Source organism: Salvelinus alpinus, chromosome 14 (genome assembly GCF_045679555.1).
Source record: "Salvelinus alpinus chromosome 14, SLU_Salpinus.1, whole genome shotgun sequence".
NCBI lineage: Eukaryota > Metazoa > Chordata > Actinopteri > Salmoniformes > Salmonidae > Salvelinus > Salvelinus alpinus.
The window spans coordinates 5,342,393-5,366,980 of record NC_092099.1 but is presented as its reverse complement, the minus strand read 5'-3'; the positions used below and the strand labels follow the sequence as shown (position 1 = coordinate 5,366,980).

At 42.7% G+C, this 24,588-nt stretch overlaps 2 protein-coding genes across 2 annotated transcripts; one reads left to right on the top strand and one right to left on the bottom strand.

The window, feature by feature from the left end:
* Nucleotides 1-7,739: 7,739 nt before the first annotated feature.
* On the bottom strand, nt 7,740-12,685 carry zic5 (zic family member 5 (odd-paired homolog, Drosophila)). Its single transcript, XM_071340229.1, has 2 exons — nt 11,448-12,685; nt 7,740-9,479 (listed from the first exon to the last, which is right to left on the bottom strand). Exons 1-2 carry the CDS (start codon nt 12,511-12,513, stop codon nt 9,040-9,042), a joined length of 1,506 nt encoding a protein of 501 aa, XP_071196330.1. The 5' UTR covers nt 12,514-12,685; the 3' UTR covers nt 7,740-9,039.
* A 6,398-nt stretch (nt 12,686-19,083) lies between these two features.
* On the top strand, nt 19,084-23,243 carry zic2a (zic family member 2 (odd-paired homolog, Drosophila), a). The gene is made up of 3 exons (XM_071340228.1): nt 19,084-20,499; nt 21,871-22,034; nt 22,204-23,243. Exons 1-3 carry the CDS (start codon nt 19,524-19,526, stop codon nt 22,396-22,398), a joined length of 1,335 nt encoding a protein of 444 aa, XP_071196329.1. The 5' UTR covers nt 19,084-19,523; the 3' UTR covers nt 22,399-23,243.
* The last annotated feature ends 1,345 nt before the right edge of the window (nt 23,244-24,588 follow it).

Below are 24,588 nucleotides of genomic sequence, written 5' to 3'. Positions count from 1 at the left end.
GCTAGACTGTAAACTCTCCTTCCAGACTCATATTAAGCATTTCCAATACAAAATTAACTATAGAATCAGCTTCCTATTTCGCAACAAAGCCTCCTTCACTCACGCTGCCAAACATGCCTTCGTAAAACTGACTCTCCTACCGATCCTCGACTTCGGCGATGTCATCTACAAAATAGCCTCCAACACTCTACTCAGCAAACTGGATGCAGTCTATCACAGTGCCATCCGTTTTGTCACTAAAACCCTGTATACCACCCACCACTGCAACCTGTATGCTCTCGTCGGCTGGCCCTCGCTACATATTTGTCGCCAGACTCACTGGCTCCAGGTCATATATAAGTCTTTGCTAGGTAAAGCTCCTCCTTATATCAGCTCACTGGTCACCATAACAACACCCACCCGTAGCACGCGCTCCAGCAGGTATATCTCACTGGTCATCCCCAAAGCCAACACCCCCTTTGGCCGCCTTTCCTTCCAGTTATCTGCTGCCAATGACTGGAACGAATTGCAAAAATCGATGAAGTTGGAGACTTATATCTCCCTCACTAACTTTAATCATCAGCTATCTGAGCAGCTTACCGATCGCTGCAGCTGTAAACAGCCTATCTGTAAATAGCCCATCCAACTACCTACCTCATCCCCATATTGTTTTTATTCGCTTTTTTTGCTCTTTTGCACACCAGTATTTCTACTTGCACGTCATCATCTGCACATCTATCACTCCAGTGTTAATTTGCTAAATTGTAATTACTTCGCTACTATTGGCCTCTTTATTGCCTTACCTCCTTGCTCCATTTGCACACACTGTGCATAGATTTTTCTATTGTGTTATTGACTGTACGTTTGTTTATCCCATGTGCAACTCTGTGTTGTTGTTTTTTTGTCTCACTGCTTTGCTTTATCTTGGCCAGGTTGCCATCTGTGGTGCAGTTAATTGCCATTTTCTGAGGCTGGTAACTCTAATGAATTGATCCTCTGCAGCAAAGGTAACTCTGGGTCTTCTTTTCCTGTGGCGGTCCTAATGAGAGACAGTTTCATCATAACGCTTCATGGTTTTTGCGACTGCACTTGAATAAACTTTCAAAGTTCTTAAAATGTTCCTTATTGACTGACCTTCATGTCCTAAAGCAATGAATGTCTGTCATTTCTCTTTGCTTATTTGAGCTGTTCTTGCCATAATATGGACTTGGTCTTTTAACAAATAGGGCTATCTTCTGTATACCAACCTACCAATGTAACGGCTTTCGTTGGTGGAAGGAGAGGAGGACCAAAATGCAGAGTGGTACGTATCCATAATAACTTTTAATGAGAATGAATACAAAATACAAAAAGAACAAGGGAGTCAAAATGAAAACCGAAACAGTCCCGAATGGTGAAAACACTAAAACGGAAAACAGGAAACAATCACCCACAAAACACAATAGAAAACAGGCTACCTAAATATGGCTCCCAATCAGAGACAACGACTGACACCTGCCTCTGATTGAGATCCATACTAGGCCAAATACATAGAAATATAACATACAGAACAAAACATAGAAAAACAACATAGAATGCCCACCCCAACTCACGCCCTGACCAAACTAAATTAAAGAAATAAAAAAGGAACTAAGGACAGAACGTGACAGCCCCCCCCCCCCCCCCCCAAAGGTGCAGATTCCGTCCGCAAAACTTAAACCCATAGGGGAGGGTCTGAAAGCCAATCTGTCTGCGGTGGCGGCTCTGGCGCAGGACGTGGACCCCACTCCACCATAGTCTTGGCCCACTTAAGTGGCGCCTTTGGAGCGGCGATCCTCGCCGCCGACCTCGGACTGAGGACCCTATCACCGGGCCCCGAATAGACGGGAGACTCCGGCTACGCCGGAGTGACGGGCGGCTCCTGACTGACGGGCGGCTCAGGCAGCTCCTGACTGACGGACGGCTCCGGCAGCTCCTGACTGACGGGCGGCTCCGGCAGCTCAGGACAGACGGGCGGCTCCGGCAGCTCAGGACAGACGGGCGACTCCGGCAGCTCAGGACAGGAGGGAGACTCCGGCTGCTCCGGACAGGAGGGAGACTCCGGCTGCTCCGGACTGGAGGGCGTCGCTGGAGGCTCCGGACTAGAGGGCGTCGCTGGAGGTTCCAGACTAGAGGGCGTCGCTGGAGGCTCCGGACTAGAGGGCGTCGCTGGAGGCTCCGGACTAGCTTCCTTCGTTGGAGGTCTCATGCCATGGATCCTCACCGGAGGCTTCATGCCATGGATCCTCACTGGAGGCTTCGTGCCATGGATCCTCACAGGAGTCTTCGTGCCATGGATCATCACTGGAGGCTTCGTGCCATGGATCATCACTGGAGGCTTCGTGCCATGGATCATCACTGGAGGCTTCGTGCCATGGATCATCACTGGAGGCCTTGTGCCATGGATTATCACTGGAGGCTTCTTGCCATGGATTATCACTGGAGGCTTTGTGCCATGGATTATCACTGGAGGCTTCTTGCCATGGATTATCACTAGAGACTTCGTGCCATGGATCATCACTGGAGGCTTCTTGCCATGGATCACCACTGGAGGCTTCGTGCCATGGATCATCACTGGAGGCTTCGTGCCATGGATCATCACTGGAGGCTTCGTGCCATGGATTATCACTGGAGGCTTCTTGCCATGGATTATCACTGGATTGGAGAGACACACAGAAGGCCTGGCTCTGGGAGAAGGCACAGGACTCACCAGGCTGGGGAGACATGCAGGAGGGTTAGTGCTTAGCACAGACACAGAACTCACCAGGCTGGGGAGACATGCAGGAGGCCTTGTCCTTGGCCGAGGCACCGGATACACTGGACCGTGGAGGTGCACTGGCGGTCTCGAGTGCAGAGCTAGCACCACTCATCCTGGCTGGATCCCCCCTGTAGCCCGGCAAGTGCGGGGAGTTGGAACAGGCCGCACTGGGCTGTGCTGGCGAACTGGAGACACCGTGCGTAGTATACCCCGGGCCGAGGAGACGCACTGGAGACCAGATGCGCTGAGCCGGCATCATCCCTCCTGGCTCGATGCCCACTCTAGCCCGGCCGATTCGAGGAGCTGTGATGTAGCGCACCGGGCTATGCGTGCGCACTGGGGACACCTTGCGCTTCTCCGCATAACACGGTGCCTGCCCAGTCACTCTCTCGCCACGGTAAGCACGGGGAGTTGGCTCAGGTCTCCTACCTGAGTCCGCCAATCTACCCGTGTTCCCCCCCAAAAAAAAAATCTGGGGCTGCCTCTCGTGCCCGTTACCTCGCGCCAATTCCTCGTAGTGGCGCCGCTCCGCTCAAGCTGCCTCCAGCTCTTCCTTGGGGCGGCGATATTCCCCAGCCTGTGCCCAGGGTCCCTTACCATCCCAAATCTCCTCCCAAGGTAGGAGTCCAGAACCATCTGCTCCTGGTTACCACGCTGCTTGGTCCTTTTTTTGGTGGGTGATTCTGTAACGGCTTTCGTTGGTGGAAGGAGAGGAGGACCAAAATGCAGTGTGGTACGTATCCATAATAACTTCTAACGAGAATGAATACAAAATACAAAAAGAACAAGAGAATCAAAATGAAAACCGAAACAGTCCCGAATGGTGAAAACACTAAAACGGAAAACAGGAAAAAATCACCCACAAAACACAATAGAAAACAGGCTACCTAAATATGGCTCCCAATCAGAGACAACGACTGACACCTGCCTCTGATTGAGAACCATACTAGGCCAAACACATAGAAATATAACATACAGAACAAAACATAGAAAAACAACATAGAATGCCCACCCCAACTCACACCCTGACCAAACTAAAATAAAGACATAAAAAATGAACTAAGGTCAGAACGTGACAACCAAGCTATCTTTTGCCACAACACAACTAATTGGCTCAAACGCATTAAGAAGGAAAGAAATTCCACAAAGAAATTTTTAACAAAGCACACCGTTTAATTGAAATGCATTCCAGATGACTACTTCATGAATCTGGCTGAGAGAATGCCAAGAGTGTGCAAAGCTGTCATCAAGGCAAAGGGTGGCTACTTTGAAGAATCTCAAATATAAAATATACGCTTAATTGTTTAACACTTTTTTGGTTACTAGATGATTCCATGTATGTTATTTCATAGTTTTTATGTATTCACTATTAGTCTACAATGTAGAAAATTGTAAAAAAAATATTAAGAAAAACCCTTGAATGACTAGGTGTGTCAAAACTTCTGACTGGTGCTGTATATATACATATATATGTGTGTGTGTGTGTGTGTGTGTGTGTGTGTGTGTGTGTGTGTGTGTGTGTGTGTGTGTGTGTGTGTGTGTGTGTGTGTGTGTGTGTGTGTGTGTGTGTGTGTGTGTGTGTGTGTGTGTGTGTGTGTGTGTGACAGGATGTATAGTCATTGTGGACGGTGTGTGAATAGAATATGTAGTATATCCTAAGAATAGGTTTCTAGAAGTTGAGTACAAATAGTCTATAAAGTGGCCAATATCTTTGCAATTGTTACAAACAAGAAAAGAATAAAACAATGTTTCAAATGAATACCGAGACGACTGCAAAATATTAATACATTAGGCTACATAGGCCTAGACATTTAATAAACATTGGAATAATTTGTATGTTAATTGAATTGAAATCTATTTACCTAATTCTAGGCTGCTGTCTGTAATTCTTGCCTCAATGTGTTGCGTGATGTGTGACAACATGGACGCAGTGATGTGCCCAATCTGTGACTTAGTGCATTATTAATAAGCCTCCTCAATAGCCCATTTGCAGCCATAGGTGGTAATATCTCTCTAGGAGCTGATCCGTCAGTATTGTGGAATAATTCTAATGTTAAGGTAACATTTTAATAGATTAAGCTGGTCTAAGAGCAGCCGCTGCTTTTCTTTTGATCCTATGAGTATGCATCAAAATAGTTTAAAAATGCACTTAGCGAAGGTTCCCGCTACGTGCTTGATTGGGAAACATTTTGGTAAATAACGATGCATCTGGTACATTATAGTAAAGCTTAGGTTACATCGCAACTGGAAACGAGGCCATGGTCTGTCCTAGAAGTGAGGGTAAACCGTAGTCATGTTCTCTGCTATCCACCTAATCATATTTTTTTTTGTATAGGGGAGGGTCACCTGTTTTATTTTTATTCAAGCCTCCAGGGAGGGTTTAGTGAGAATATATTTTGCTGAAGGGAGGGGCCATCCATTTTTTTCAAGGGGTACGATTTTCTCCAGGTAGGCCTAACCCTTATTATTTATATGATAGTCAACAAAACCTATCACTCGTAGTCGTTTTAATGACTCGACAACAAACCATTTGATTTATGCTCGTTGTGCTCAACTTCAGAAAGATGGGTGATTCTTGTTAAATCTGACAGGACAGCATTTGTTTTGGTTCTACTGTTGTCTCCAAAATTATCATTCAGCCCATATAAAAGGAAAAAAATGAGAGAGAGAGCGAGAGACGTTTTCCCCGCGACTTTTTGCTTTGTCCTTGCCAAAGTGGCGTCTGCATGTCTGACTCAGCCGGTTACTGATTTGCAGGCGGCGTGGTAAGGTGGCCCATGTAAGTGATTTCCACCGGCATCCCACTAAAGGAGAACAAATCGCTGACAAAGGAGAGAGCCTTTCCCATTCAGTGCTGTCGTTAGGACAACCCAAAAGTATTCCTCAGATAATAAGTTCTACTTCAAAGCGTTTCTCATTGATGGTGACTGCTTCACTCCTTTTCATTAAGTCCCATCGGGCGGAGGGGACTATCGCTTTGGTTATTTTTCATCGTGTTTATTTTGGAACATTCACGGAGCACTTGTTTTAAAGAATCAGAAGTGGATTCAGTTCAAATAACGGTTTATTGCCAAAAGGAGAAACGTCAGAACACTGCTTGTGTTCAATAAAACTTGATTGGCTTACATAAAGAGGGAATAAAAACTATTTGGAGACAAAGCAGGAGAAAAAAAAGTATGAGAGGTGAAAATTTGACAACAAACGTTTGAAACAAGGTCAATGTAACATACATCACAATAGAGTGCCTTGCGATGGAGATGACTATTTGGGAATCTGTCCGTTTTCTCGGTTGTTCTATTGTCATGGCAGTCAGTGATTTATATTGGTTAGCCTACATCTCAAAGCAGAAGTCTGCTTTTCACTCAGTCTGGCGTTGAACTGTGTACGGTTGATTAGGTGCTTGTTTGTGTGTTTCTGTTGCTTCCATTACTGTTTTTGCAGCTTGTTCTACATGGCACAGAAACCAGATTCAAGAGGCCACCTCATGCTATGGGATAAATAAAGACTATTTCTTAACACTCTCTTACAAATGTGACTTATGGAGCGCAAAGACATATGAATAATGTATTCTACTATTTCACTCATTTCATTCGTGCGTAATTGGCACACTGTTTTAAGACAATTCAATTTCACCTGTGTCTGTTGTATGACTGCATGTATACAATCATCTTTGCCTATTATTTGCCCATCCTATACTACCATTACATTATCACATAAAAATGGCAAAACAATTCTGTCCCTGTAGGCCTATTTCATTTTCTGTCAACAGAATAGGCCAGCTAGGCCTATCTTTGTCGACACATGACGTTGTTCGGGGAGAAGGTGCACTGTGCGCTTTGATGATAGTCCATTTAGTGGCAGTTAGTGGGTTTTTACCAGACATATTCAAATGTGAGCGTCTCGCTTCCCAATTGCTGTAGAAATCGTAACGCACCATGAAGAGTGTCAAAGCGGCGGGCCTTCCGCTCAGAAGTATAGCAGGCCTTTGAAGTTGTGCAGGACTCGGGTTGGTCAATTTTAATTCTGGATAGGGCCGACTTTGAAAGTGAGTTTGCGCGTTTTAATGGACGAAATAAGGGAGACTTGTTTTATAAGGTTTATACAAGGTCCTACATATTGATATGTTTTATATGAAATTTTTTCAATGAATGATTCACGGCTCTGTTGCTTTGTCCTGTCCCGCCTTTCAGACAACGCCATTAAGGGGCTATACTTTTCTCCATTATCCCTGATTGGTTTATACTAGCCCTTTACTGTGCCCGTTGTTTATGAGTTACCAGTGAAAACTTTCTTGAACTGTCAATAATTATGAATTCACATATTCCCTCGCATTTCATCGTTGTCAGGTTTGAAGGGGCTCCCCGTTGAATGTTGATGTGTCTTGTTGACAAAACCTTTGATGTTTACGTCTGTGATTATTAGAGTAGGGTATCCAATCAGCCAGTTGCTTTTTTTTGGGGCAAGGTGTTTGTAGTCTACAATTACTTCGATCATCTGTAGGCTATGACAATGTGATAATAGCTTTTACAACTGAGTTTAGCAGCAAAACGGTTGCATTTACTGTATGCAAACAAGTCAATTATGTAGGCATATCCTTATCTAAGGAATGACATCCTACACCGACAGGCCTCATGCATTCTATGAAGAAACAATACAGTTATGTTAACTAAAAAACACGTATTAACTACTAACACGGCCTGGTATGTTTATTAAGCTTTAAAATGAATTCATCCTGTCAGTTTATTTAATTGAACCTTTATTTAACTAGGCAAGTCAGTGAAGAACAAATTATTATTTACAATGACGGCCTAGCCTGGCCAAACCCTAACCCGGACGACGCTGGGCCAATTGTGCGCCGGCCTATGGGACTCTCAATCACGGCCGGTTGTGCTACAGCCTGGAATCGAACCAGGGTCTGTAAATGCAGTGCCTTAGACCGCTGCGCCACTCGGGATCACGAACATCAAGGGTCTGCACAATCATAGTTGTTTCATCATCACTTTTTATCCATCGTAAAGAATGGCACCATGCACCCCAAATAGAAAAACACAGTCACTACAAAGGGCATGCGAGAAGAGGAACGTTTCACAATACACTGCCTATTCAAGTAAAGAATAATTATTTTTCTTTTACAGAACAAAACCATCAGTAGGTCTATTACATATTCACCAAAATTAATATTATTATTCTTTGGTGTCTCTGTAAATCCAGTACAACATTTATACCAGCAAATAAATTACAATGTACAAAACAACATATTATTCGTAATTAAGACTAAGAACAACATTCACGAGCATCAGTACAATTATATACAAATCCGACCGTCATTGACAAAACCTGTCAGTTTACATATTTAGGGTCCCGAAGGACTTATTCGTACTCTTTAACTAGTGTAAAACTGGTGTATTTTTTTTTGCATAAAATAGAGTCTTAAATTGTTCTTAAATATAACAAAAGTCCATCCAAACATAGTGTTAAATCTTAAAACTAAGTTGGGACCCTTTAAGACACTTGCGTCTTAGCAATATTATCATGTGGGTGCGACATGTCTGTGGCTATCTGCAGGTGTTCGATATTCAATTGGATGTTTAGACTACATTAGTTCTCGCATCTACTGTGAGATATACGCAAGGAAAATGGAATGCAACTCCCCCATTCTTGGATGTTTAGGCATTATTATTATGTGTTCGTGGGCTGTTGATAAGGCTCGTGTACTTTGCATGAGCAACGTCTATTTCTGCCTCCTGTCTGGGATTGGACATTGATGAATAAGACAGGTTACATTGCCAGGGATTGCGATCATATGGACAACGTCAATGTAAGCATAATTCATCCGTGTTAAACGATGCAGGCATGTACATGTAGCCTGCATGTGTGTGCATGTGTTTTCTCAAAGGCTTATCCTTCCTGGTGACATTGTATTTCTGTTCTCAGTATATTTAGGCTTCTCTTGGTCCTCTCTATAGCCCATTTAAATAATAAAGCTTTCAAAATGAATATGATTTCCTTTTCTCAAATAATACTGGTGATTGTAGCTTCTCTATGTTGAGACTGGTTGAGATGTTGACACATTCAGCTCTTTAGAAAGCGAACAGAGAGGGCACGTTTTATTGGCAGTTGTTCTTCATCGTCATCTGACATCCGCGGCGCTATTTCTTGCTCCATAAAGTCCCATTTATATGCTTACAGTCAGTACAGTCCCCGTGCAGGTAGTTCTTACTGCACTTCTAACCATTTGGGAGAGACATTTGGGGAATAAACGCAATTTGTTCTGTCTGTAAACATTAGAGCATTGTCCTCGGGTCTGAATTTCTGAAAGAGTCCTCTTCGTCCGAGTCCGAAGTTGGCACATCGCTGGAGGGGGTGTGGAGATGGTTGGGTCCCCCGCTCCCCTGGCACACGTACCACTCATTGAGGTTGGTAACCTGAGGCGAGAGGTTCGCGGACCGGTTCCTGTGCGGTTCGGAGGCGGGCGAAAGGGGCGCGCCAAGAGGGTTTGTAGAGGAATGGTACGAAGCGTTGGCAGAAGGGGGCGGGGGCGACTTGCAGTGGACTTTCATGTGCTTCCGCAGCGAGCTGGGGTGCGTGTAGGACTTGTCACAGCCTCTGACTTTGCAGTAGTAAGGCTTGTCACTCGTGTGGACGTGTGAGTGCTTCTTCCGGTCGCTGCTGTTGGCGAATTTCCTGTCGCAGCCGTCAAACTCGCACTTGAAAGGCTTCTCCCCTGGAAGAGATGGAGATGGAGATATTTAGCATTAGAGGCTACTCATATCATATCAGGAAAGGGTGCATGTGTTTTAACATAATATACAACATAATGATGACATTTTATAATGGCCTTTATAAAAACATTTGATCGAAGTCCAAGAAGAATAACAACGTTACCAAATGGATCGGCCCAATAGTAATGTCATGTCATCAAATGTGTACAATATATTCCCAGCAAACAGAAATGCCCATTTCTTAAAATTTGACCTATACAAAGGATCGTCAATTTTCACCCTTATTCAACATGGACGTGCCCCAAAGTAGGCCCATAATTGAAACCACCGCTTAACTGGTAACAAGGCTAAAATGGTCAGTGTGGCAGCCCACTCTGCCACTAGGGCTTCCTGTCCGACATACCTTATTTATTATACATCTACACCCGCGTCACTCCTCTCCCACATGTACAAGGAATATTCCTGACTGACTGACGCACGTGGAACATGTCATAGGGTGGCCCGTGGGCTATACACGTGAACGCGCAGGGGAAATGTGTAGACTATACAGAGGCACTGTTTTTTTTCTCCCATTGCGTCTGTTTTTCTCACTGTTGTGAATGCCGGAAGGCGAAAACATTCAGACGTTGCTTTGATGTAGGCTAATGTTGGCCATGTGATAAGTGCCGCGAGAACAAGTGCATTGGTAGTCCTAAATGAATGCCTTTTGACGAAAGAGAAACACACATGTTGTAATGCTTGTATTGAGAATAACGTGCATAACATGATTTGACGATTGTAAGATGGACAACTCAAAATAGAAAAACCATACATCAGGCCACCATGACTGTGTAGGGGGCGAACCCTAGGGTGTATTGCTTTTGTTTGTACTTTAGAAAAACGTGTTATTGCCACAATCTGAGTCTGCACGAAAAAGGGGCTTCTCTTGCTAGCTGTTACTAAGTCATCCCCAAATCCCCAAAGGCTTGATTGGTGCGTCATGACGGTTTCAGTGGGCTCTGCTCTTGTCTCCCTCCTCACTTACTACCAAGGACACTGACATGATCTGATTGCCGTGCTGTTTTTCGCGTGAGTCCAGTCTTGGGAGCCACTTGCTGTCCAAGCAGGCCAGCCCTCAGTGACACACTTGTCTCACTTACGTAGTCGCCGTGTGAGTTATAAGGTGGAACATTGGGTCTGCTTTGCAGGCTACTCGGGTAACATAGCATGCGTGCCGCTGCGTACTGTATTGCATCATACTACAAGTGTTTAGACTGACTAACGCCATTGCTATGGTCGGCCTCTAAGGACAAGTACTAGGCTACTGTATATCCTTTTGGAAGAAAAGCCAGCCCCAGTGGCCCTTTTCACTTTGTTGTTTTTCTTTGGTCAGCCTGAAATGATTATGGGTCAAGATTCCAATAGGTTATCATCAGCCTATAACACAATAGTCTAAAACTGTTAAAACAACCCCCCCCCAAAATAAATTGTTTAATTTTAACCTGGTCTTCTAAAGTTTTTAGGAGCTCGATTTAGCAACGTATAAAATCCATACTAGATATTGAAGTGATGGTTGTTTCTGCTGTGAAGATTCGATACATCAACATAGCGCTAACATGACCCATAACGGCGTAAACGTCATACGGACTAATAACTAGAAGCATATGGCATAATCCCCCACCTCTAGTTTCCACGTCGTTTCGAGTAAATAGCTATCTTTCAGAAAGTTATTACTGTACATCGAATCACGTGATGCCTTGGCTTGACCATAATTCATAATTGTATTCGATTAAATCTCGTTCCTGTTACTTTTACGCATGCTCACCCCATGCCCGCCAGCAATTCAAATGAAAGCTTTTCACATTATATATGTTGTTGTCTATGACAAAAAAAAGTGTCTTTGACATTTTCAAAGCGTCTACTTCCATTCAAGAGATCGATTTCTGTTTTTTTGATGCAGTTCTAAAATAATTCGGAAAACTTTCACTGACCTGTGTGCGTCCTTTTGTGAATTTTTAGATTTTCCGAGCGAGCGAAAACTTTTCCGCAGCCGGGGAAAGGGCAAGGGAATGGTTTCTCTCCCGTGTGAACTCGGATGTGGTTGATCAGTTTGTATTTCGCCTTAAAAGCTTTCCCCTCCCGCGGACATTCCTCCCAGAAGCAGACATGACTGGCTTGCTCCGGTCCCCCGACGTGCTCCACCGTGACATGGTTGACCAGCTCGTGCATGGTGCTGTAAGTTTTGGAGCAGGGCTTCTTTGAAGTTTCATCCTGTTCAATCCATTTGCAGATTAACTCTTGCTTGATGGGCTGCCTCATGTATCTCAAAAACGCCCCCGCGGCTCCGTGAGGAGCAGAAGCGATGTTCACATTGAGGTTCATGGAGTTGTAGCTGTGGATAGAAGAGGGTCCATAGTGCTCGGGCCTGTGGCCGAAGTGCTCTGGCCTGCCGTAGATGTCCCCCGGTAGACCCAAACGCATCTGCCCGTTGAGGGCATGGTGGTGGTGGTGGTGGTGGGCACCTGGGGCCGCTTGGTCGTGGAGTCCAGAGAAAAGTGGATGGGCACCAGTCTCGGCGTGCCCATAAGCACCTGTTGGTGCGATGAACATGCCATGGTGATGAGGGGAGGAGGCGGAACTATGCTGGTCGCCAAGTGCATGCATAGCCGAGGCTGAGAGTTCTCTCCTGAGGATGTAGTCCCTGCTGCTAGAGTAGCCTGAGTGGGGGTGAGGAGCCACGGGGAAACCTACTGTGGTCTGAGCAGAAGTGAAGGATGCTGCCGTTGCAGCGGTCTGGGCTTCGTGGTGGCTCTGAATGTGCTGAGAGGGGCTAAGTTTGAGAGCGTTTGTCTGTGCCATGTGCTCGGGTCCAAATGGAGTGAGTGCCACTCCGGGGTCGTTGCCCATCTCCCCAGGGTGGTGGTGGGCATGGTGGGAGTGAGGGTGATGCACCCCTAGCCCCGGGAAGCCTGTCATATTCTGATGAGGAAGAGGTTGAGTCGCTGCCAAATCCGCTAATCTTATCGCCGGATTCCTCTTGCTCAAAGGGGGCTCCATAACTACACTGTCAAGTCCATCCACCGCTATTGTTTCTCCCCCACCATCACGCTTTTCTAAAACATTAAAATATATGTATATAAGCGAACTATATAACTTCTTTTGTCCTGCCTCTAACTCTGCTTGTTCCTTTTCCCACTCAGTCCTCAAGCGATTGACAGAACATACAACAGTTGGAGGACACAGTAGGGAATACAGTTTAGAAATGGCACTGCGGGTATTGGATGGATTTCGGTGACTGGCAGTTAAGAGAACGAAGCGATTGGCTGTCGTTCAGCGCAAGGGCTCAGCGGGGTTCCGCCCCCTCGCTCTCTTTATCGCTGTTGACTCCAGAAAGTTTTACACACAAAGTTACCAGCAAATCAGTTTATGCGGCATGGTGTTTACCCGCGGCTGACGCACGTGGATGAAATTTAGGACGTCTACAGTATTAAAAATGACTATACAGCGTTTATATCTACTTGTTCGTCTTTTTCTTTAGGGGTGTAAGAATGTATTTTATTTCAAATGATGTTTTCTACATTGGGGTTCAATGTAGAAAACATCATTTGAAATAAAATACATTCTTATCACCATAACTCAAGTAGGCTATATGTACTTTTATTCAGGTCAAATGAAATACATACACATCAATAATAATGGAGACATTTAGCCAATCAAATACTTTTAAAGCCATGGTCTTGAACAACATGTTGTTTCCAAGACTAATGGCCATAGCGAAAACTGAAATGTCCACAACACTTCAAAGTCGCTATTAAAATTAGGGATTATTATTTAACAATTTATCATTTAGTATGCAATAGAAATGTTTTATATGCATACAATTATATTTCATATAGTTTCCCACCATAACATCTTTCCTCTTTAAAAAAAAAAAAATTGCTTAATGATGTTTCCACTTGATATGGGTGACATACTATGCAGTTGATGTCTGTCCATGCTATATTTCTGAATTATTTATTGAGTTATTGCAACTTTATACTTAGTGGCATAGTGCAGTTTCGCGGGGCCGCAAGATATGAGCAAGCAAAACAGTGATTCAATATTTTTTTTCATAATATCAAGGTATTAAGAGGGTTAGCCATCAGTGATGGATTTGACAAGCTACTGATGGAGTTGACAACAGATACCCAAAACAGACATATTTTTGCCTCTAAAAATAAAAGTTAAATACAAAACATTTGTAAAGTATGGAACATGATTAATTTGAAAGTACCCAACAAAAACATAACCATACTATCAGATATGTTAGCACTCTGACAGAGTTGAGTTGACGTTAAACAAAAATCGGACTTCATTCAAGTGATATGCACAATAGCGATTGTGTTATCCTTAGTTGCTTTATGACTCTAAAACCTCATTAAATGTAACATGTCTGAACCAAAAATAGTATTAATAGGCAGATGGAGTTGACAGCTTATGCATGGTGATTCAAATACTGTTTGTTTAAATCTATTAAAAGTAGAGAACTTTTCAGACCATCCGTGGTCTTGTTGCACTACCATGTAATGAAGACATGGATAAAGGGGTCCATATGGTATAGCTGACCCTGCTCATTCCTCATTCATTCAGAATTTTAGACCAATCTGACTGAGTTGACCAAATCTCAGGACACATCTTTTAGGTATCCGTTTTGAGACAAATATGATTTAAAGTCACATACGGCTATTACAAGAAACTACATAAGATCATTTTTCAGATAAGATCCAATATTGCCAGTTAGGAGGGGGTGGGGGCCCCGTCTTGCGGGGACTGCGGAGGTGTCTGCTAAACCAGTGTTTATACTCCACTAATACAGTATTTCATGAGTTGTGCAAGTATCACGGAGCCCTAGGACAATGTGGAAGTCATTCAGTACTGTGCAACAATCCATGCATAACCAAACCGGTCTCAGCCGAAAAGAATGTTGTAATATTTTGTGTTTATTTTGTGCTTAGATATAGAAGCACATGTCTTATAGGCACATACTGTAGACAGAAAGGAATATTTTATCAATACAAGTATCAAAGAAAAGTGTTGACATCTGAATTGTAGTGTTAAAATTGAGGCCAATGCATTAATTACAAGTAGCCTACACATACCAGGGTGCCAGATTTAACAAATGAAACGTGTTGCATATATAACAATCATGTCCATCTTAGATTTTAGCCAGCATTTGATCAACAATTGCATATACATTATATAACTTATTATATTTTAAGACCTATCTATTTTGCTAAATGACTTTACACATCGAGGATTTTCATTCTCACCACTGCCCCATGCATGGAGGGAGCTGAGTAGTGTAAATCGTTTCTCAATAAGTTGCCAGTGATCCACTCAAAATAGTTAAATTCAGTTTTTATGACCCTAGCAAGGAACGGAGTAAGAGAAGCTTGTAAAACTTAGAATTGGTTCACTTTTATGGTAGTGGCCCACGCCTTCTTGTATGGACCCTGTTCGACACAGCGGGGCGTGTATCTGTCATCGATTTCATATGTATTTTTTTCAGACACCTTTGTAATCGATTTATGATCGGCGGCCTCACAGATCTCGATGTAATTGGTTCTTAAAGTGGTAGGAGCATGACGGGGTTTGCCCAAAACTACCTCAGTACTCAACTTCAACTAATTCAATTAATGAATCTAATACTTCTAGACACTTCACAGAGTAGTTTTGGTCTCGACATAGGGGCAGTACATGTACAATTACTATTTCATATTTAATAGCCTACTTTTTTACAGAGGAATTTGTTTGACCCAAGACCTTAGCATAGTTGAATGGCGTCATCACATACTGTAGCTGACAATCTGAACAATTATTATTAATAAATAGTCAACTTTTGGCATGTTTTCTTGTCTTCTGAAGACTTGAAAATCAACAGTTGCACTCATAGTTGATTTTTGTCTTTGGAGCTACCTATATATCTCTAAAATACTTTTTAAAAATTGCGCAACAACGGAAATATTAGGCCTAGTGCGTAGTCAAATTATCCATGACTCTGTATAAATCCGTTGGCGTATATGGGTATTGACTTAAAAGGGAATAGGTCTGCATGCACCTGTGGTTTAAATTCATAATTACCATTGATACGTGCTTCAAAGTGTCATAAAGTCTACTTTTTGGATACAGAAGGCTAGCCTACAATGCGCAATTCAAATAAACAGTAAGCACACCTCCCAATATATTGTTAAACATAATTAATAGATGGCCTGCACATACAAATAACAGGTAGGCCTATAAATAATTTGGCTTCCAAGTTTTTAATTTACATCTAATGAATGGTCAATGAAACAACCCCGTTGGGATACATACAGTACAATGTGTATGTTGTTATCATCTACGAACAAGTGGCTCATTGATAATACGATTCCAATCTCAAAGTGATCTGTAGGGAATAGTAAAAACAAATGAATATATTATTTTACAAAACATATTAGTACAGAGAAGGATCCATAGTTGTCAGGCCTAGGCTTCTATGTTGTTATATAGTAGGCGAAGAAAAAAAACATTACAGAATATCCGAATAGTGTTATTTCAAAGAGCACCCGTCTGAACTTCCCAACTGAATGAAGGAGTTAAATTCCTTGATTCCGATTCGTAAGAAAATGCTCCTGAGGCCTGTCCTTACTTCAGACGCTCAGCTGGAAGACGGGGCTTTAAACTTCTTAAAAGAAAAAGGCTCTTTGTTATCATTTTTATTTTTATTTTACAGAACAAGTCAAGAGGCCAACATATGTGGTCTTAATGGGTCATAGGTAAAACATTCATGAAACAAACAAGGTCATGGAAACCACACAAGTAACCTTCCAATGCGTCAACATATTGATATTGTCAAATAATGGACTAATGAAATACGCCCGGCATTTAAGCGCTGCGCCATCAGGGCATGCAATGGTTTTATCCTTGTTGTTGGCAATATTAAAATCATAAGCATTATCATGAATATTTAGTCAGAACTTCTGTGCGAGTTTTTTTCTCTGTAAACCAAAAATAGTGAAAGGTGTGTTAGTGTCCATATATTAGTTTATATACATTTTACAATGTATGTTATAGGCTATGTATAACCCTATTTCAACACTTTCTGTCTCGTCTTGTATTCTGGCTCTGAGAAACTTGTTGAAATGTATTTCGTGGGGAATTTCAGATGCCGCTTTCTTCTAGAGGTAGATGGAAATAAGAACCCATATCTAGCTATGCGTCTCTGATCCGATTGAGTTTTCTTTCTTTCTCTTTAATTTATTTTTCTCAAGTGACAGGGCCAAGGGGTTTTGTAGTTTTCCACGGAAATAAAGAAGTTCTTTTAAGAAGTCGGCAGACGTGACTTTGAACTTGGATCAGGTCCTGCGTGTCCCGTGGTGCGGGGAGAAATAGATTCTTGGAAGAATGGCAGAGAACGCTCTGGCTGCCCCGGCTTGGGGCTGAGTGAGAGAGGGACAGGAATCCCAAAGTTTTCAGACGTCCTACCTACTCTCCGTCCCATTATTGCCCGCTATTTTAAGTGTTTGGGAGCCGAGAGGGACCAGAGAAAGTTTGATTCGTGTTGGAGCAGGAGGACTTGTGGGACTTGAGTTCAATGGAAGTGTAAGTAAACTTCCTTCACTTAGTGTGTACATTTCAATGGGCAGCGGTTGTTGGAGACCGTTGTTAAACGCAGTCCATACAGTGTGCGCCTTGGATGAAAATACTCACCATATTAGCAAACCTTGTGAGTTGGTGGTGTTTTTGCAGGCACGACCAGCAAGCGAGGTTTCTTGTTGAGATTGATTGGGACTTTATGGTAGGCTATGGCAATTGAAGGGAAGGATCATTAGGCTTTTGGATCTCGGCTATTTGATTCTTTAGTAGCCTATTCTAGAAACTCTATTTTATTTATTACTTTAATATATTTGTTTTCAACAAACTCACCCAATTGTGATGAAGTTACACACAATTCTTGTCTGTAATGCTCCTTAATATTTTCACCAAATTATGACTAATTACAAATAATGGGTGTAGACCTGTGGCAGTGTGTTTTGCATTTAGGCAATAGATATCTATAGTAATCTCATTTGACCCATTTTTAAAATTACTTTTACAGGAGAAAAAACATTCAAACATAAGCTCATGCTGTTGATTGCAGATACAATAAACAGTAACCATATTTTTTGGGGCAAGACTGACAAACTGCACAAGCTAAGCAAAGTGAATATCTCTGAATATTTAGTACCTCGTGTGTGTGTGTGTGTGTGTGTGTGTGCGCGCGCGCGCGTGCAAAGCCTTGCTTGGGGAATATATATCCCTGTAGTAAAGATTGAATACGCCATTGAAACAGTAGGCTAATACCACTTCCCCAAACCCAAACCCGTAATACACACGGGAAACAACATTAGAATTACTTTTAGACGTGTCATTTTATAGGCATAGTATGCAATTGACTAACACACTAACTTTACAGACTCGTGTGTTTTATGTTTTCAAATGATTAGGCAATGTACTTTAGCAGAATATGAACATCATGTACTGTTGTCGTGTAAAAAGGGGGTAATTCTGGCGTTACAATTGGTGCGCAGACTGCTGTGTAATATTTGAACAAACGTACGTATAGACTACATGGCCTATGTTAGTTCAGTGGTGGTTGTAGGAGCAGATGCTATGAACATACATTATTCCCTTTATGGGGTAAATGATCAGTAACATTTTTTTTGATAGTACTCTGTTACATATATCTACAAGCTCTACAATAGAAATGTGAGGATAAACAGCAGAAACATAAGACAAGCATAGCAAATCAGAAAACAATATGCCATTTAATTTAATGAAATACATAATGAATGCATCCATAATGCAGACTATTATATGTATTATGTATTCCATGAAATTAAATGGCATATTGTTTTCTGATTTCCTATATTGTATGCTTCAGTTTCCTTTGTATAGCTTCACATGTATTTTGCATTGTAGATATGTAGCCTATTTAAGCGTCCGTTATTACCCACTTATAAACGCAGCCAGGTCTCCCGTGATATAAGTCAGTTAGTATTAACGCGTGCGTATGCACATAAACGTGTGCGTTATTACGTATAGGCTACATATAAACACGGTCAATACTTAAAATAATGGTTTGGCTAAATCAGTGAAAATATTTGCTAACTATATCCGCCTGTCTAATGATAAATAGACTATGATGTTTAAATTTCATTACATGTGCAGACCCCACCTTCTCCCCAAAAGACCAGCTCGCTATTTTCTGTCAGATTTATTTAACCATAGCTCAACTTGTAAAGCCCGTTATCACACAACGCGCAATGTCGTGTTGTCAAGCCACTGGTTATACATCAAGCTATAAAATTAAGGTTTTGAGGCATCATTTCCGATACTATGCCCCCCCCCCCCCCCACTCTCTCCCTCTCTCATTTTACCCTTCCCCCTAAAAGCCGCTCCTAACAAGTAGGCGGTAATTATTAGTGAAAATGGCGATCAGCTATTAGTCGTCAAAGCGGTACCTGCTATTGGAGGGGCACTTGGGATTGATGAGACGAAGTGGCCAATGAGACTGCTTGGAATGAATGACCGGGCTTCAGTTAAAGGGGGCGTAAGAGGAGCTAGTGCCAGTTCACGGTGAAAGAGGGACCCTCCGCGATAAACACTGACAAGCGAAAGAAATAAACACACCAATCCGAACAACAATCCGAGATGCTGCCACAACCTGCACTCTCTCCATGCGAGTACAGCTAGTAAGATAATTATTCAATTCTTCCTGTGTGTTTAAGCGCAATCAACATTCACAGTTTCCAGAGGAAAAACGCAAAGGAATCTCTTCGTTTCATGTGGATTTTTAGTAACAAGTTAACTACCAGTGAATATAGACGTGTTTGTGTAGTTTTTTCCCCCTACGAGCGGATCATCGCTTTGAACTTTGCCTGATATGGTGTTTCCATGCAATGAAGTTGTGAATAACCCTAACCGAATATAATATTGAATTGTACTTCCCCCCCCCAAAAAAATTGTTGTACACAAGCTGATTCGAACGAAATTCGCTTTGAGAGACCATGTTACTGGACGCAGGTCACCAGTTCCCCGGACTGGGAGTTGGCACGTTTGCCAGGCATCACACGGCGAGCGAGATGCAGGAGAGAGACTTGAGTTTAGCACAGAATAGCTTCGTCGACTCGGCACACATGGGTGCGTTTAAACTGAACCATGATCTTTCTCCGGGACAGAGCTCTGCCTTCACCTCCCAGGCGCCCGGCTACCCCGCAGCAGCATTGGGTGCACACGCTGCTCATGTCACCTCGTATGCGAGTTCCCCATTCAACTCCACCAGGGACTTTCTTTTTCGCAGCCGCGGCTTCGGAGAATCCTCTCCGGCGAGCAGTCAGCACGCTATTTTCGGCCCCACTACCGGGTCTCTCCATCACTCCCACACAGACAGTCAAGGCCACATTCTGTTCCCCGGGATTCACGACCAGCATGGGTCCCACGGATCCCCGAATGTGCTCAACGGGCAAATGCGTATTGGACTACCAGGTGAGGTTTTCGGGCGTTCCGACCAGTACCACCAGGTCTCCAGCCCAAGGACCGACCCGTACTCAGCCGCCCAGCTCCATAATCAGTACAGCAGCATGAATATGAACATGGGTATGCACATGGGAGCTCACCAGCACCACCCCGGTGCCTTTTTCCGCTACATGCGGCAGCAGTGCATCAAACAGGAGCTCATCTGTAAATGGATCGACCAGGAGCAGCTAAGCAACCCCAAGAAGAGTTGCAACAAAACTTTCAGCACCATGCACGAGCTGGTCACGCACGTCTCCGTGGAGCACGTCGGAGGACCGGAGCAGAGCAACCACATTTGCTTTTGGGAAGAGTGCCCCCGCGAGAGCAAACCGTTTAAGGCGAAATACAAACTGGTGAATCACATTCGGGTCCACACGGGAGAGAAACCCTTCCCTTGCCCCTTCCCTGGATGTGGCAAGGTCTTCGCACGGTCGGAAAACTTGAAGATTCACAAGCGCACACATACAGGTAATTATACAATATTTATAGCATTTTACCCAAATGTTTCTCATCTCTCGAGCACTTTTTTCGTTTCGTAAAAGTACACCGCACAGTTAAGAATTCGCTGTGCCAATGCGCCATGTTATATTTCATCTTAGCCAATTGCGTAGCCTGCAAAAATCTCATTATTCTCGTTGTCAAAGCATGCAAGTTGACCAAATTTAAGATGACTATCAGTCGATAGGGTATTTTTAGACTGCCACGGTAGACATTCACACCTATGGTCAAAGTAGATTTGGATTTACGAAAGAAAAGCTGCTAGCATAACGTGCGAATTGTACTCTAAAAGAGTAGACACATAGCCGACGTGTCTGGAAACGATTAGATTTCGTCCAGTTCTTGTTTTGTAACAATGTGCTAAATTATGTGATATTCTGTCGAGGTTTTATGGTTTGTAAACTTAAAAATGGGTCAAAGGCGAGGCGAGGGCTTCTGGCTCGCAGCGCTTGGCGTACGCGGAGCAGTAGTAAATCTCAGCACCCGGTTTAATGTTTACGCAAGACTGAGCTTTTAGGATTATATCCGGAATGCCTCGCCTCTTTTTCACAAATCGATTTATTTTGTTTTGTCCGTTGAGAAATATTGTTTGGATTTGTGTTTTCTGGAAATCGTATAGCGAATTTACTCATCACAAACATGCAAGTGTGTGAATGTGTGTAATGGCCTATTCTGTTTTCTCAAGCATTCCATTGGTAGTAGCCTAGGTGCTAGATGCATTACCAGCCTTTCACTTTTTAACTATTTTCTGGGGGGATTTAGTTGTGCTATACAGCCATGGAATTGGTCAGGTGCTAATTCGTTTTGTTATTGTTTCCAAGCAAATGGCGCGCCTTATGCGTCAAAGGCTATTGCCCCACATGGGATGTTTGCGTTTTGTTTAGGCTATATACATTTAACTCGGGCATGTTGTTACTATTTTGATATCAATTCTAAATTTCAGAGCCCTGACGTATATTGAAATATAGTAGTCTATGAAATACATGTTCAAAAGTAGGCCTGCATTTACTTAGCCTACTGGCTTACTTACATTCAATTGCTGTGATTCAAAGAAATAGGCTTCCCATAGGCCTAAACGATAAGCTATTTCTTAAAACCCGCCATAAAACCGCCATATTAATTTTGTGCTACAATTGAGATTTAACTGAATGAAGGCATGTGAGTGAACAATAACTGCACCCACTAAATATGACGAGCGCTATGAATTAACCCGTTACTCCTCGTTGAATAGCTATGTTATTGAATCCAACACCTATAGTATTCGGCCTAAGGCACGGACGTTTGGTAGGCTTTTGCTGAACTGAATCTAACGTGTCTGTTTTATACTTGTTTTTTCGGCAGGAGAGAAACCATTCCAGTGTGAGTTTGAAGGCTGCGACAGGCGGTTTGCCAACAGCAGCGACCGAAAGAAGCACATGCACGTTCACACGTCAGACAAACCATATCTTTGCAAGATGTGTGACAAGTCCTACACACATCCCAGCTCTCTACGAAAACACATGAAGGTAAATGGACTTTCACTCTTTCACTTTCCAGCTGATAGCAGCATGTAAGGGTTGTTTACGTCTGTTGTTTACATTACGTTCCCCACCATTCTTGAAGCACTTTGAAGTCATACTTCACAATTTGCCTGTCTTGATATCATAAACTCATTTTATCTGCACTTTTCTCCAGGTCCACGAAGCGGCCCCCCCTCCAGCGTCCGACTCCTCGCCTGCAGCCAGTTCTGGCTATGAATCGTCCACACCACCCGGCCTCGTCTCCCCCACCACCGAGACCCAAAGCAACAACAATCTGTCCCCCGCAGTCCACAACAACCACAATGGTCACAGCAGCCTATCGTCCAATTTCAGTGAATGGTATGTTTAGGACTGAACCGAAAAGCGAACACAGGACCATTGCTCAGAACCCCTACCAGCGCAGGAGATTCGGACACTTGTGCATCGAGGAGAGCACGAATAACCTACTATGAACGCTTCAAGATCATAAAAAGCGATTCAAAACCACCAGGGAAGAAATCTCACTTACCAATCTCACTTACCAACAGAAGAAAATATGTGATATGTTTAAGGTGTATTCAATATATTTGTAAATATTACACGCCCTCTTTCCCATTGGTTGTGATAGATTTTGTCAGTCTTTGGTGTATAGATGTTCCTTCAATGGTAGCTATTTCTCTAACTGGACTTTTAGTGCACATATTACGATTCAAGTTGTATTATGGTGTTAAATATTGTGATCCTAAGGCAAATTGATTGTAACTATACTAAACATCTATAAACTGGAACGAGTGCCAAAGTCAACACTTAACTCAAACAGACCACCATGTTTCGCTTGTGAATGTATATTTAGTTTGCTGGGCTTTAACCTGTGATGTTTTGTGCTTTGCAAGTTTTGAATTGTGAAATGTTATCTGGACGATTGTGAGGAAAATAGACGTTGTGCCGTTGGATTTTCTGTACCCCCTTCCTTTTGTACATATCGACTGCCTTATTTATCCGTTTGTAATTAAATTATGGTATTTACTTGCTACAGATGAAACAATATTTATAAAGAATGTTTCTATACTATAAATATGTACAATTATGAGCTGAACACGGGCAGTTGTTTTGTTATGTGTTTTTGTTCAAAGTTAAAGAGGTGTTTTCTTCATTATTGTGATAAGAATTTTACTGCATACAAATATAATAAAAAGTGTTGCAAGTGTTAAAAAATGTCCCTGTCTTGATGTCTTCTTCACACTCATAATTGTTTTGATAGGACCTCTACTGGTGCCAAATATGGTTATTAAGCGGGTCATTTCAGATCAGCATTTTTCATATACCTATAAAGCTAAGACTCACATTTGGTCAGCAAGAGTATGCATGCTATAAGGATATGGGTGTATCTGCTCTATGTAAATTATATCCTGCTTCCAGTGGTAAAACAAGTATTGTTTTAGATATGAATACTCATGCCCTTAGGTCTCCCGTAAAACCCCATTAGCTCTGGATTCGTATTGCACCACCTCTCGTGAATAAGTCATGACGTATAACCATATAACAATCTGTTTGATGAACATGGTCTGCAATCCCTGTTAATGTGGCTTACAGTGTCGACATGGCGGGCCAAATTCCAAGTTTCAAGATATATGTGTAGCCTAGGCATAACCTTCTCGCTGGTCACAAAACATACATTGTGGCTGAGGTTTATTTAAGCAGGTAAGGCCAAAATGTAAACTCGACTAAAAAGTATATCTACGTTAAAGTAAAAATAGTAGGCTATCTAAATCAGGCTACTCGAACCCACATGTTATGAAGCCTAACCTATAGCCTAATTACCTCGACAAAACCTGTACACACGCACATTAACTCGGTACGTGTTTTTGTGATACTTATTTTTATATATTTTTTACTTTAGTTTATTTAGTAAATATTTTGTTAACTCTATTTCTCGACCTGTATTGTTGGCGAAGGGCTTGTAAGTAAGCATTCCACGGTATTCGGTTGTACTCGGCGCATGTGACAATACAATTTGATTTGATTTGAACTCCTGCTTATATAATCGCTTGTTTGTCCATTGCATCCAAATTATATACAATGTAGAAAATTAACACCCGGCAATGACTCAGACCATTTCAATTTGAGACTTATGGCAGCATCTTTTAACCGTTGTGGCACAGGCTTTACGTTTGGTAGAGAGACCCCTGTACTCCCGAAAACCCAACCGAACATCCCCACCCCCACACGGGGAGGTTGCACCGTCAGGGAAGCCGTGAACTTGAACTTGACTCAGTCCTGAGCGGGGCTGGAGCCTTTTGTATGCCGAGACATGGGGTAGGCGTATGAATGCGTGGCCGTATCATTTATACAGTTGTATTGATTTATTTTTATCACTTGGGTATACTTTCTCCGACTGTGACTGTTGCTTTCTGGAATAGTTAGTGGTTGGTTAGGCAACACAGGTTGAGAGTGTGGCTACTTGAGACGATTTGAGTGGTTGCTTCTATCTGTGAACACGAGGGCTTATTGGTTACAGAACATCTGGCAGGTCCTGATAATCTTTGTACATACCCCCAGT